Source organism: Centropristis striata, chromosome 8, assembly GCF_030273125.1.
Source record: "Centropristis striata isolate RG_2023a ecotype Rhode Island chromosome 8, C.striata_1.0, whole genome shotgun sequence".
Taxonomy (NCBI): Eukaryota; Metazoa; Chordata; class Actinopteri; order Perciformes; family Serranidae; genus Centropristis; species Centropristis striata.
Window position 1 is genome coordinate 8,475,857 of NC_081524.1, and position 14,519 is coordinate 8,490,375.

Genomic DNA, 14,519 nt, shown 5'->3' on the forward strand with positions numbered 1-14,519 from the left:
GAAAATGCATATTACATAACTCCTCATTACATTTTATTCACCAAACATTTTCATTTATTACAAGTAACTATAAGTGATCTGCAGTAAATACATGGATTTAATTGTAGTACATCATGTGTTTTCACTGGTCTGTCTTAATTTTCTCTGTGCGTTATCTAATGTCTGATTGCACAACGCTTATAAGTAAGCTTTAAATTCGAAATAAGCAAATCTTTTCTTTGTTTATTAAGTACTGAAATACTTACTCATAAGTATGATGTGATAACTGGGTTTATAACCACCAACTTTTTTTTTTTAAGTGTAGATTATAAAAGTGCAAACTCATATCAAGACAAAATCATTTTCATAGGGAAGGACAGGAAAATAAGAAAAAAAGGGGGAATGAGGGTGCTTAATCTGGTGGAACTCAGTCAGTATTATATGAATACATTAGGAAAGGTATTACAACTTTAGGCATTATACAACCAAAAACCTTCACATTTTCACAGACATAGTAAGAAATCAGAGTTGTGTGTGCTTGGAGGGTTAATGGTGAGCGTAGTCTGTGACAGCTGGGGGCAGAACAGAGGAATGTTGTTTGCCACTGGGAAAGGCAGCGTGGGAGCGATCTGGCAGCAGGATGGAGGCACAAAAGGAAAACTAAAAAACAAGGTGGAAACGGGATGTGTTTATGTGAACTTCCAGACTTGCAGGGACAAACCTGAACATGCCCCGAGACCCACAACTGAATCTGACAGGGGCGTGGAGGGGTGGCGTGATTTTACAACCTGAACTGAACAAACAGGATAGGATCATTTTATATGAAGCTAATAAAAAAATGCTTTTTTGCTACTGTCAGGGGCGAAATCCATAAATTGAAAATGGCTGGCCACTATTTTTACCATATCTGCACATGGATATATACAATGAAGTGACTCTTTATGTTCACCAGGTGGCACTAATGCTTCTGTCTTATCCAGTCAAGACCAAATGGTGCTTTTTTTTTTTTTTTTTTTTTTTTTTCTGGACATTCGTTAATTTGAAATTGTTTAAAAGAAACCTATGGTCAAAATGTGTTTATATTGACATGATAAAGCAAATATAGTAGCTTTAGGCTTTGAGGTGATCAAACTGTGAGAGAGCATGTTGAAAATACAGTTTATAGTTTCCATTACCACACTGTAACGCTTTTTGATAGTTCTGTCTTTTTTCCATTTATATATGAAAGATATACTGCAATAAATTGCCTTGGTTTGCAAGAAAAACATTTTTCATCCTCAAATTTTACACAACATTTCAACAGGACTTTGTAAATAACACAGCAGACAGGAGAAGTTTATGTTTGGCTTTGACTTTTATTTCCATAATATAGGAAAAGTACAGATTGTATGGTCACAGACCAGCTCTTAATATTCATCCATTTGTTTAAATACTTAAAATATATCTAAAGACATCTTAAGCTTTCAATACTGGTAAGCTTGTGTTGTCACAATGTTAACAATAAGGGCATGTTTCTAGGATCAGAGAATTTCTTTGGATGCAGTTTGACTTAGTTGTTTATTCCTGTGAAGTAGTTGTAGATTTCCATGACACGGGCCGTGTAGTCAGCGGCGTAGGGGTCCAGCTTTCCCCTCAGGTCATTAACATAGGGGGTGGCCAGTTCCTTCACCTGTGCGGCTCTCTGAGTCAGCTCACCTTGAACCTTCTCGGTCAGGGGTGCCACACTTTCCTGGAAGTTCTGCAGATGCAGGTCCACCTTTGCCTTCAGGTCACCGGTGTAGGGCCCCAGCTGAGCCTGCAGATCCGTCACGCTCTGCTCCAGGCTGGCCTTCAGCTCCTCGCTCTTCTCCAGCAGGGTGGTCTTCAGGGCCTCAGTGTCCACGGAATCTGCGTAGGGGGCCAGCTCCTGTTTGAGCTGCTCCACTCTCTGCTGGACCTGGGCCTTCATGTTCTCGGTGTAGGGCTCCAGCGTCTCCCTGACAGTGGTCAGCTCCTTGTTCACGCGCTCTCTCAGCACGTCAGCCTCAGTGGTGACTTTGGTGATCAGATCCTGGGCTGCTGGGGGAAGCTGCTCCTGCAGGGTGACGGCATACTTGTTGGCCACATCGGCACTCTCTGTCAGACGGGCGCTAGAGAACAGAATAAGTTTTGCCTTTGGTTTATTTTCTATTTAGGAGGAATTGCATGCCAACAATGGTTTTACTGGTCTTGTTCCACCTACCTGAGATCCTGTCCAAACTGAGACTTCCTGATCATCTGGATGGTGTCATCAGCTGTCTGGGTGGCTTTGGCAACATAGTCCCAGAAGGCATCAGTCATCACCTCCAGCTGTGGCTTGGGTGCATCAGCATAGAAGAGGTTGGCTTGACAGCCTGTTGGATGGACACAATAACAGATATTTTTTTAGCCATGTATTACAGCCTGATTTGATAGATATTTTTCCTGCTCCAAAAAAAGGCATAATGGTATTTTTCAATTTACTCACCAGTGAAAACGGCAAGGACGAGCACAGCGAGGACCTTCATGGCTATAAGAAAGAAAGCTGGTTAGCACAGAATATAGTCACCAAGAAGTATTTCTGAAATGAAAATCTCAGCTGTGACACTGAGCCAAGTCTTCATCAGCTTACCTGAGTTTGCAATTGTATCTGCAAGTCCACTTGGAAGCGCTTGTGTTGAGCTGATGAAGTCCAGCAGCTTATATAGCAAGCCAGACCATTAAAATCCAAAGTCCAGGTCCCAGTGCCTTGCTGTCACCTTGCCTCACCCAGGTAGCCTCACTGACACCTTGTGCAAGAGAGTCAATTCAGCCAGCATGCAATAGCCCATACTGTTACACCAATGCAAATACACACTATATACATTTTCTGCAGCTTCAGCATCCGTTATCATCTTCCAGATATCTTTTTTTATTTGCCTTGCTTAATGTCCTAAATGTATGTAGGATTTGTCAGTGTCAGAGTGGGACAGATTCTTTGAGTTTAACCTTAAATGAACCATGTCCTTACAAGCCTTTAATCACTTTGCTTTTAGCTTAGCCACAGATAACTTTCTGCCAGACAGACAAAACCCCTTCTCATTCATTCCTTTGATGTCTGGCTTTGATTAGATAAACAGTATATGATTTAATGTCTCTATTAGCTTGATGTCATGCCAGCCAACGTCACAGTAATTTATGCTTCTAGTTTATGTGTCGTCCTTGTTCCCATGTGTCATGTTTGACCAAAGGTTAGCAGACTCAGACACCGTCAGCTATTGAAGGCCAAAGTAGCCATTAGTCATTTCTCTGAAATCACTTTTGGGCAGCATTTTAGTTTCATTTATTTTTCCTCAGATCGAATATAAAGCCTAAAGAGAGAGTGCAACTAGAACATTTTATTGATAGATTTTTTTATCCTTTCGCCCCAAGAGTCCTTCAAGACTAATACAAGAGAGCTGAACTTTTTATTTATCTCCTGCTTCTTTTGGCATTTAAAAAAAGGGCATTTAAAGAGTTTGATAAATTACCTATTCCAATTACCTCTCAGTGATAAATTGTACAGGTTAACAATCTGAAGGTTTTCAAAAGACCAATCTATTAGATTTAATGCTGACATAAAACACCTTAAAAGTATTATCAATGAAAATTGATATTACCATGACTTTGAGTATTTTAGATGCTCTGCTGCCCTCACTAAGTATTTAGGTGCAGAGCTACGCAGCGAACTAAACACCAGTAAAGTCTGAGGACAGCCGCTGGCTCAGCTGGAAGGGTGAAACTATCATTATAAAAGAGATGTCTGTAAAACTGTTGACAGGACACTTCAAACTGCAAAGGTCAATTATGACTCTTTCTATCATGAATGTTTTGATCCATGATGGTGTAAAACTGTCCTTGAGCGGAGAAAAGTGATTTCAATATGTCACAACCACATCACATTGTAAAGTCTGGTAACTCTCAATGGACGGACTATATCTTATAGAATTCTACCAGTGGTTTGATGCTACTAGCATCAGAATGTAGTTTTCCCCAAAAGTGTTTTTTCACAGCCCTATGGTCCACTTGCACAATGTAGTGTGACGTGTTGTAGAATGTAGAATTTGTTCACTTTCTGTCCAGTATACAGGACAGTAAATCTTAGCCTCCAGTGATCACATTACAGTGCTTTTTTATCTTCAAGTTAGCTAATTCACTTTTACACAGGTCGCTTTATACATATTGTAAATAACTTTTGATAATTATAATGTGTTTTTATGATTTTTATAGTGTCCTCTGTGTTGTAACATACTGAGGTTAGCCAGTTAACTAGCCTAGCTGGCTACTAAAATGAAGAAAAGTGTGTGTTTTGGTCTATGGAGATTAGCTCAATCCCTCTTTGATTTTCATCAGTTAGATATTATAGCTTAGGGTGACCAAGCGTCCTCTTTTGCCAGGACATGTCCACTTTTTACGTCCTGTCCGGGGCGTCCAGCCGGGTTTTATAAATTCATGAAAATGTCCGGTGTTCACTGTTTTTCATAGGACCAGTACACGTGCAAGTAAATTGACCGGCGCTTTGCACACAATTTTGCGAGACTAAATTACCAAGAGGCTGCCTTGTGGGCGGGTCAGCGCCACGCACACACACAGAGAGAGAGACAGAGAGCAGAGCAGACAGAGGGCAGATCGAACAGCGGAGCAACATTGCACGGGAAATGCCGAAGCGTAAGTGCAGCTTCACAGATGAACTGCAAAAAAAATTTCCAACGTACCATCACTGGTGGGAGGCGGAGTGCACCGTGTGCAATGCTGGCACATATGTCTCAGTGTCTAATAAAGATGCTGGAGATCTCAAAGCTCAAAGCTCAAAGACAACTAAAGATGAAAAGTATAGATCCTTTTTGTTTGTTAAGTTAGTATCTTTGTGAGACTCTTCTATTATTTATCTTATTGCAGTTATTAAGAGATATATTGTTGAAGCTAGATTTCCTAACATAAGAGTTCATATTTAGAACATTATTTCATATCATTTATTCATTTATTTGAAAAGAGTCTACGAGAGCTATTATTTTGTTACAAGTTTTTACATATTTCATTTTATTTTATTACAGAAGTTAGTTTTGCTCCATTGGAGCATAATAAAGCATGTTCATCAACCTGCGAGAAGCCTGTCTGAATTTGTGTCTCGAGGCCGTGCCGATTGTCCTCTTTTTTGGAAATCAAAATATGGTCACCCTAAGCTCCTCTGTGAGCTTTCAGTCCTTACCAACTGAGCCTGAGCAAGCTAACGTTAGCTAAAAAGCTAAGAAAATCGGGCTTAACTGGACGGGAAGAAACCAGACGTGGCATTCTTAACACTGATATATGTCACATTGTGCGACTGCTTTATCAAATCAAAGATGGGGAATGGGAGTCACACTGCCATTTTTAGAGGCATTTTCCTATGTAGCTACAGCAGCTGTTAGTATATGTCACCGGTCTAATTATTTCTCAAAAGTTCATCATCAGAAGTGTATACGTATGCAAAAGATACATTTATATATATGGAGAGAAGCTCTCAACAGTGGCAAATGAGCAATATATATATATATATATATATATATATATACCTGACAACTTAAAAATATATAATCTTTCAAGGTCCATTCCCAATTTACTAACAGTAAGACCTTCAAATAATGAGAATAATGCAAACTACACTCCAGACAAAGATTAGTTAGCAAATGTTATGCTAACTGAATGCTAACCAATTGTCAGCTTATGAATAATTAATGTACTGGCATCCAGCAAATATCTTTAGCCTTCCTTTGGTGCTGACTGTATATTATATTTATTACATTTCGTGTTTTGAATCTTATTCCTTGTAACACTTTCAGTAAACAGCCAGTGGATGGCACTCTTACCCTTATGCTCCATAAATGGCCGACTTGTTACTGATTTTCCCCATTCCCTATTAGACTTGAGATTTCTGACCTTTTCACTGCAAAAAAATTAAATCTAACCTCCATCAGAAGACATGTTGGGAGTAAACTGAGCAGTTTTTACTTTTCAAACAATCAAAAAAATTTCAACAGACTTAAGTATACAACAACCTGCAATGTAAAAGAAAAAAAAGTGCTTTTGTGTGATACCAATTGTGCTTAACTGCCCTTATTTATGTGTGCTACTTCAATAATGTAGAAGAAAAAAATACCCTCTGTCAGGTAACTCATTCATGCCCCCTCCTCAAACAGAAAGTGTGTTTTTAAATAGTCTCCAATCTCACAATCTGCCATGAGTTCCAGTATGAAGGCCTGAAAATTAAAACATTTCAAGGAAATACTGTGATATAATATTATAATTTTGAAAGCAGCTTAGGTAAAAGTGACTCCAGACAAATTATATTCCTGGATACTTGATTTTCATGCATTATGTGCGATTGCTTTGGGACATTTTTACTATACCATGCCTTGTGTGACATTATTCACGTTGCTTGACCCTCATACAAAGTCCAGTAGTGTAAACAAAGGTTATCTGGAGTTATCAGTAGGCTGTTACCACTGGACTTCATGACAAGTTAATTACTATTTCCTAAAATCTTTCTAGAGAAGTGTCAGATGAGAAATACTTCAATATTTGTTTTGTAGTAAAATATGTCTCATTGTTATAAAGCCACAGGCCCTCTCCACACTGTTAAGATTGTGTCAGTGTCTCTCACAGCCTCATTTGATAATAACCTGGAGAAACAGGAAGAGAGCCATTGTGACAACATGGAAGGGACTCCTGGACTTTGGGCTTTTAGCTACAACTGTCATGTGGCTTCAGTATATATACATGGGAGCGCCAGTCTGACACACTCACTCACAACACACTGAACTCTGTAAGACACCCAAGCCAAATCAGGTGAGATCTGCATTACATTTCAAACAAACTTAAGCAAACAAAATAAATGTTACAGCTTGTTTAATGCTGACTGAGACTTAACTAGATCATTTTTTTTTTTTTTAGCAAGTCGCAGTCATGAAGGTGTTCATTGTACTCGCAGTTGCAGTGCTCTCTGGTAAGTTGCAAGCTTTCTTTTCTGTACAATCAATTCTACTGCAGTGCTTTAGCTGTCAAATTAACAGGAACTGAAAATCTGTCCTGTTCTCAACCTGTTCTTGTGTCCATTTAACAGTCTGTCAAGCCAACCTCTTCTATGCTGATGCACCCAAGCCACAGCTGGATGTGATGACTGATGCTTTCTGGGATTACATTGCCAAGGCAACCCAAACAGCTGATGACACCCTCCAGATGATCAGGAAATCACAGTTTGGACAGGAAGTGAAGTAAGTTGAATGAAACACAGGACAATGGTGACTACACATGGCAGTTGAGATCAGTGTGTCATTGCACAAACCCCTTAATGGTCAAACCGTCACTTTGTCTTTCTTCTAGCGCCCGTCTGGCAGAAAGCTCTGACATAGCCAGCAAGTATGCCGTCACCCTCCAGGAGCAGCTCCCACCTGCAGCCCAGGACCTGATGACCAAGATCACCGCAGAAGCTGATGTTCTCAGAAATGTGCTGTCTCAGGAGATGAGCACTGTCAGGGAGACGCTGGAGCCCTACACCGAGGACATGAAGGCCCAGATCCAGCAGAGAGTGGAGCAGCTCAAACAGGAGCTGGCCCCCTACGCAGAATCCATGGACTCTGAGGCCCTGAGGACCACCCTGATGCAGAAGAGCGAGGAGCTGAAGACCAACCTGGAGCAGAGTGTGAAGGATCTGCAGGCTCAGCTGGGGCCCTACACCGATGACCTGAAGCTCAAGGTGGACCTGCACCTGCAGAACTTCCAGGAAAGCGTCGCCCCCATGACCGAGAAGGTCCAGGTGGAGCTGAGCCAGAGAGCCAATCTCGTAAAACAGATGGTGGCCCCGTACGCTGAGGACCTGAAGGAAAAGCTGGACCCCTACGCTCAGGACCTCCAGGCCCGGCTGATGTCTCTCTACGACTCCTTTATCAGCGGCAACTAAGTCAACCTCCACACCTGCTCCATCACCTATCAAGATGCTGGCCTTATGGTCTACCTCCACATGAAAAATATGAATTGTACTGTAAATCCAATTAAACTAATATTTATTGCAAAGTGCAAAGCAACCCTCTGTGCTTGCCAGAAATGTACATACTAAGTTTTTATTGTGACTGTTTTTGTAATCTCTGTAAGTTGTGAAAAATAAATAGATGAATCTGGAGAATATGCAGTTGTACTTGCAATCTTTGACAGAATATGCGAATCTACGATAAATCTAATAACTATAAATAAACCATTGGCTTGAGATCGCACAGTGTTTTGACACACCCTTCTGAAAGCACACGGAACTTAAGTCTGATTATTATATAAACATATAGAGGGACTACTGTGGTCACAAACCACAGTGGGACATGTTTTTTCCCAGGAAGCAACGACTATTTCTCCCGTGTCTTAACATGTCCTGGATCCTGTCACAGTTTCGTCTCCTTCTATATCCAGAGGCAGACTGTTGTTCTTACTGGTACTTGTCAACGCTTGTCATGAAACTGCACCTTCCCGTTGTCAACACTGAAATCTAGAAGTGGCAGTGAAAAACATAATGAGAGAGAGGCCTTGACAAGTTAGTTATTGATTTACTCCATAACATCAAAAAACACACAAATATGTGCTGCATAAAAAAATCAGACACATTTTTATTTTATTCTGTTTAAAAATGACTCCTTGGTTTTTATGGTGTGTAAAAAAAATCATTGTCATAAAAATCTAACATTGCACAATCTCTTATTGTTGTAAATATGCGACACAAAGCCTTATCCTCCGTCTATTGACAGTGCCAGCATCCAACGTGGAGGTTCAGAGTCCAGTGACAACATTTATACACACACACACACACACACGCACACGCACACACACACGCACACACGCGCGCACACACAATGCATATTCATTACATCAAAACACACCGCCAAAACTTCCCTACACAATAAAATGTGTGGGTCATTCCTGAGATATCTATGTATTATAAACTTGACTGTTGTGGAGGGTTTTCAGGAGAGATAACCTTTGTTTGAGAACAACATTTGTTTTTTCTACTGATTCATCACAAGGCTGCAGTGAGTAATAATAAATGCACTTATATGCATAATAAAGCATAAATTTGTACTTTTTTCTTAAACTGGAAGTCCAAAGGATCCAAAATTGCAGCATTTTAAAGTGTTAAATTAAGTGAGACAAAAACTATTCAAACTACAGGAAATCACTGAGACTTAACAAATGTTAATCTGATCCCACATGCTCATGCATCAGCCTGCTCTGCACCTGATTAGCACTTGTTTGGGCACATTATCAGTCAAAACAGCCAGAGGGCTTTGTTGAGGCCTTGATCCTTAACGGCCATTTGCTAATACATGAGGCTAGACTGATGTCTGTCGCTCGCAAAACTCTACGACACGGACCACTGGGAGGAGGGGGGGGGGGGGGGTTGTTTGACGCAAACAGTTTTCTTTGAACAAGACAAGTCTTGCCTTGATCACTGCAAGTCACAAACACACGTTCAGTGTTGTTTTGATGAAGATAAGAGGTTGTCCCAGTCAATGCTGGTTTGATAAGCAGATCAATGCCTGTGCAGATGAAAAGATGACTATTTGTGTCGATGGGTCTCAGGTTGTGAGCAGGAGGAGATTTTATTGGGCAGGAGTATTTAATATAAATCCTGCAAGAAATATGTTAAGTTACTGTTGAAACTGTCTCTGTGCACGTTTTCTTCCCACTGACTGCCTTAAAATGTCCCACCTTTGTTTAAGAACTCAAAGAGGTTGGGATGTTGTTTAAATATAAATAAAAACAGAATGCATCAAGGAATTCATATATATCCATATATATTTTTTAAAAAGTGTATAAATAGATTGTCTTTGTACTGTTTCAATTAAATATGTGTCACAAAGAATTACCAAATGATCACATTCTGTTTTAATGACATTTTAGACAATGTCCAAACTTTTTTTGGGAATCTGGGTTCTTATAAAGATCCAATAATATAAGTCAGGGATGGGCAACTGGAGGCCCGGGGGCCGCACCCTCACTTGAAGTGGCCCTCAATACAACTACATGCATTTGAGCATGGAATCTTAAAAGTGAAGTGTAAAAATGCACAAAATTACTTCTTGCAAATTAATGTTGGTCTGCTTTTCTTGCAAAAAAAAAAAAAGAAATCACAGTAAGTGTTTTTTATTTGCTTCAAACCTTTTGTATTCCTATTTATACTGTTATACGTGCATTAGAGCATGAAATATGTTAAGTTTCTGCACTGTAAACATATTTAAAATTGCAGTTTCATCATATCTGGTTAAGTGCACGGTCCTATATGTGGCCCTGTGGTAGTGTCCATGAAAAATTGTGGCCCCCTCCAGCATTTAAGTTGCCCATCCCTGATATAAGTGTAATAATACTGAGAGGAGCTTTTGCCTTATTTTGTTTAATAAGTCTATTACATTGCCAGTAATATCTTGATTACAGGCATTTTTACTTGTAATGCAGTGTATTTACACAGTGTTCTTGCTCCTTTTACAGAAGTTAATGATCTGAATATGTCTTTCACTATGAATTGTGACAGGTGTGGGAAAAATGTAAGTTGCTTCAGACTGAAGCTTCTGTCACATGACATGGCTGACATGCCAGTAGTGGAATGTAACTAAGAACAATTACTCAAGAAGACACTTGAAGCACTTGTTCGTTTTATGCTATTTTATCTTTCTACTACACTACATTTCAGAGTGAATTTAATCTATGAAATGTACCATGCAACACTGGGATGGCAGTGCCAATAGAAGAGGATACACTGCCACCCAGTGGTGAAACTGTGACAGAGCATTGTAAGAGCTTCAGAGTGAATGAAAGATGAAATATGGAAAGAATTAGCAAAGTCTCATAAGTAGAATCTATGTGCAACGAAATATTCTGTTTTGTTACCATTCAAGCTCACTCTAGCCACTTTTTTTAATTTTTTTTTTATTTCCCACATAAAGCACTCACATGACAAACGACAGAAAAGGGGAAAAAATAAACAAATAGCACAGCACGCAGACAAGGAATACACAAAAAATAAAATAAAATAAAATAAAATAAAAATAAAAATAAAATAATAAAATGAAATGAAAAATAGTAAATTACCACTGTGTTACATACATATATACATCTTTCATTTACTTTGAATCAGTATTGTGTGCTAATATATATTAAGGATTAACTCTGGGAAATAGATTTAAGAAGCAATAATTAATGTTTTCCTGGCTTTATGATCTATGGCTCATCTTCAGTTTGTGTGCATTTTTCTTTACTGTTATTTAATACTGTGTTTTGGGAAGAAAACTATTATTAACTGATCCTCGTGGTGTAAATATAAAGATTACAGAGATGATTTTAGATTTTAATGTTTATCATTCACCCAGCCGTGTTTTTGTCTTCCTTTTGACTGAGAGAGAAACATTAAACTGAAATCATAAATGCTTTTACTTCTGCCTTTCACACATTCTTTACACTTTGCAGTTGCACGAGGAGATGGCAAAGTTACCTCTGGCCGACAAAACATAAGGTACAAACATTGTGCATGGCGTTGTCCAAAGGCTAAATTTACCATTTATTATTATGAGTGATCTGTTTCCACAGGCAGACAATTTTGATCATACCACTCCCACACAGTCCTGATGAATACCTAGGGATTTATCTGAGATTATTTACTGTGATTGCTGCTTGTGTACAGAGTCTTTATGGGTACAATGGGGAGTGTGTGACATGATACATAATCCCTTTATTGGAAGTTGCTGAATCATTGGAACTACAGTTTGCAAAATGTATAATAAGTGCTTTCGATGATAATGATCAGGATCAGATTTCAGTATGATCGTGTGTTGGAAAACGTGCGTTTAAACATGTCCAATCAGCATTCAAAGCAAGTGTGAGATGGATAAGAGATGTCTGTCATCACGGGAACCTGTCAAAGGAAATTGAAATGTCAAGTGTGTGATGTTTGCACACATGAATGCAAGTACAGGAAAGACCAAGTTACAAAACCTGCTTTATGTAACATTCTTTTACTTATTATGACTCTGTTTTTTCTGACACATCTCTCTGTGTGATCCTGATCAGATTCTTTCAAACAGGCTTTGAAGGAGAAAAAACATGACGTTCATTTCTCCCTTTCTCAAACCCTCATTGTCTATCGAACTTGTGGCCAAACTAAAACTAAAACAAAAATGTGACAACTGTGATTTAGTTAACTGTGGCAGCTGAATTTGATTATTTCAATTGTTTGTTCACCCATGTGTTCTGTAGCTGATTAGTTTGTTTTAATTAATGTCATTGGACTTTTATTAAAGAGATAGGGAGTTTGACCTCATTGTGGTATATTAAGTAAAATAATTACATTTCTTGAATGTATATAATATTCTTTTGCAGTCGAAAACAATTTATTGTTTTTCACTTAAAGCCCATGGTTTGTTAAAGCGACCTCACTGGAAATATGAGATGAATTAACAGGCTTACAGGTGCAGAAGTTTTAAACAAAGCAGCAGCTGAAGTCTTTGTTACTGCTCTCAACAACTAGGTGTGTGTGTGTTTGAGTGATGGTATAATCCGGCAACATTACATTTTTTACATTTGTGAAGGTTTTTTTCATGCAAAAACAGGTCCTGTACAAAGAGAAAGGTACAAGTAGAGATTCCGGCTCAGCTGGCTGGAAACCAAAGTCACATAAATGACAATGACACTGAAGCAGTGGGCTTGTTGAAATACTACCGGGGCGTTTTAGTAATGAGTAACTTCGGTGACGTGACATTGAAAAAACTCTTGTTAAAAGTTAACTTCAGTGGTTCGTGTTATAAAAACCAAGACTTCCCCATAAATCTCCTCTTAGCATCTCTGACATACAGTCATGGAAAAATTATTAGACCATTGTTTTCTTTAATTTCTTATTCATTTTAATATCTGGTACAACTAAAGGTGCATTCGTTTGGACAAATATAATGATAACAACAAAAATAGCTCATAAGAGTGTATTTAAGAGCTGATATCTAGACATTTTCCATGGTTTTCTTGATAATAAGTTCTTATCATTTTGGTTATTATTAATAACCAAAATCATTATGAAGAAAACCATGGAAAATGGCTAGATATCAGCTCTTAAAATAAATCGTTGTCCAAACAAATTTACCTTTAATTGTACCAGACATTAAAATGAACAAGAAATTGAAGAAAACAAGGGTGGCCTTATCATTTTTTCCATTTCTTATGTATCTTATGTATCAGTTTTTTCACTGTCTATAATATATAATAATAATAGAATTCTGATGTTTTTCATGTTTGATGCTGAATATAATGTAATAGCCGATATGAGTATAACTGTGGAAATATAACACTTTTTCTTCTTTTTTTAATCATAGATTCATCAAATCCTTCACTGATTGATGAGACCTGCCTAGCCTCCTGTACTTTGTCTCATGGCTCCAAATAGAGACACTATTTTGAGCCATGAGACAGACATGTGTTGCAGACGGATGATAAAAGACCTAAACCAACTGTAAGAGATGCTGCTGACAATATATATAATGCACATGTTGAAAGCTTTGCATATACCGGATCACAGGACATTGTAATGCCAAAGAATGTGAAAGAGCCTGTGTTACACAACAAGTAGAACCCCAGACCTTTTCTCACATCATGGAAAACAACAACCACGTCCCTCTATTTATGCCACTTTTTCACTACTGATGGGTGCATCGGCCAAATCACCTGCTGTAAAGGTTCAGTATGTGATTCAAGAGGATAAAAGTTTAATTCCCAGGTCATCAAATACCCAAAGATTCTTAAATTTGCATACAGAACCTTAAAATTCTCTTTACTGTTTCACATATTTGAGTTCTACTCTGTCCAATCCTGACAGAAAAAAACTTTTTTTATGACACAAATGTCACTTTTTTAGTTTTTCTTCTTTCTTTTAAAAAAAAATCAGTACTCGTTCCTCCCGTTTTGTCAGTACAGCAGCACAGCAACATGCTGTACGTGGAGGGGACGATGTGGGTAAAAAAAAATGTGACTGAAGGTTCATAGCACTCAGTACATCTCAATGTGTTCAGGAGTTGTTATTTAGTTACATTTGACCGTGTGAATGTGGCGGTTTTTGGTTGGTTTGGAGTTTTTCACAAACCTGAACAATCTGTTTGGATAGCTTTTAAGTACAAAAACTGTTAAAATGTGTCATTAAAATGTACATGTCCAGTACTACTTTTGTATTAAACCTTTAGGGTCACCATTTTAAAGTTTCCTACTGTAATCTTAACAAGAGTGAACACAATCATTTTAACAACAAAACCATCTCCATGAGTATAATATAATCACAAGAGCCATGCTTTTTACAGACACCGGTATCAGCAAACTAGGAAGAAGAAGAAGAAATGGGGGGAAGAGAATCTTTTTCTTTAAAAAAAAAAAGTTTGTTTTTACATTTGTGATCATTCTTTGCTGTGATAGTTTCAGCCATCTCAAACAACGTCAACTTTGCATTAAAGGTGACATAATTGACCAAATGACACTTAAAG

The 14,519-nt window shown here is 38.4% G+C and overlaps 2 protein-coding genes across 2 annotated transcripts; one reads left to right on the forward strand and one right to left on the reverse strand.

Annotated features, from left to right (window-relative positions):
• Positions 1–1,310: 1,310 nt before the first annotated feature.
• On the reverse strand, positions 1,311–2,725 carry LOC131976449 (apolipoprotein A-IV-like). Its single transcript, XM_059339489.1, has 4 exons — positions 2,609–2,725; positions 2,465–2,506; positions 2,201–2,351; positions 1,311–2,108 (listed from the first exon to the last, which is right to left on the reverse strand). The coding sequence occupies exons 2-4, from the start codon at positions 2,502–2,504 to the stop codon at positions 1,529–1,531; spliced, it is 771 nt and encodes a 256-aa protein (XP_059195472.1). The 5' UTR covers positions 2,505–2,506; positions 2,609–2,725; the 3' UTR covers positions 1,311–1,528.
• A 4,008-nt stretch (positions 2,726–6,733) lies between these two features.
• Positions 6,734–8,149, forward strand: LOC131976547 (apolipoprotein A-I-like). The gene is made up of 4 exons (XM_059339627.1): positions 6,734–6,819; positions 6,925–6,976; positions 7,094–7,244; positions 7,354–8,149. Exons 2-4 carry the CDS (start codon positions 6,937–6,939, stop codon positions 7,928–7,930), a joined length of 768 nt encoding a protein of 255 aa, XP_059195610.1. The 5' UTR covers positions 6,734–6,819; positions 6,925–6,936; the 3' UTR covers positions 7,931–8,149.
• Positions 8,150–14,519: the final 6,370 nt, after the last annotated feature.

What these genes read in the sequence shown, in the direction of transcription:
- LOC131976449 (XM_059339489.1), bottom strand. Translation starts at nt 2,504, where the DNA reads ATGAAGGTCCTCGCTGTGCTCGTCCTTGCCGTTTTCACTG. An exon ending in CGTCCTTGCCGTTTTCACTG is followed by an intron (nt 2,352 to 2,464) that starts GTGAGTAAATTG and finishes TCCATCCAACAG; the next exon opens with GCTGTCAAGCCAACCTCTTC. An exon ending in CAGTTTGGACAGGATCTCAG is followed by an intron (nt 2,109 to 2,200) that starts GTAGGTGGAACA and finishes TCTGTTCTCTAG; the next exon opens with CGCCCGTCTGACAGAGAGTG.
- LOC131976547 (XM_059339627.1), top strand. Translation starts at nt 6,937, where the DNA reads ATGAAGGTGTTCATTGTACTCGCAGTTGCAGTGCTCTCTG. An exon ending in CGCAGTTGCAGTGCTCTCTG is followed by an intron (nt 6,977 to 7,093) that starts GTAAGTTGCAAG and finishes TCCATTTAACAG; the next exon opens with TCTGTCAAGCCAACCTCTTC. An exon ending in CAGTTTGGACAGGAAGTGAA is followed by an intron (nt 7,245 to 7,353) that starts GTAAGTTGAATG and finishes TCTTTCTTCTAG; the next exon opens with CGCCCGTCTGGCAGAAAGCT.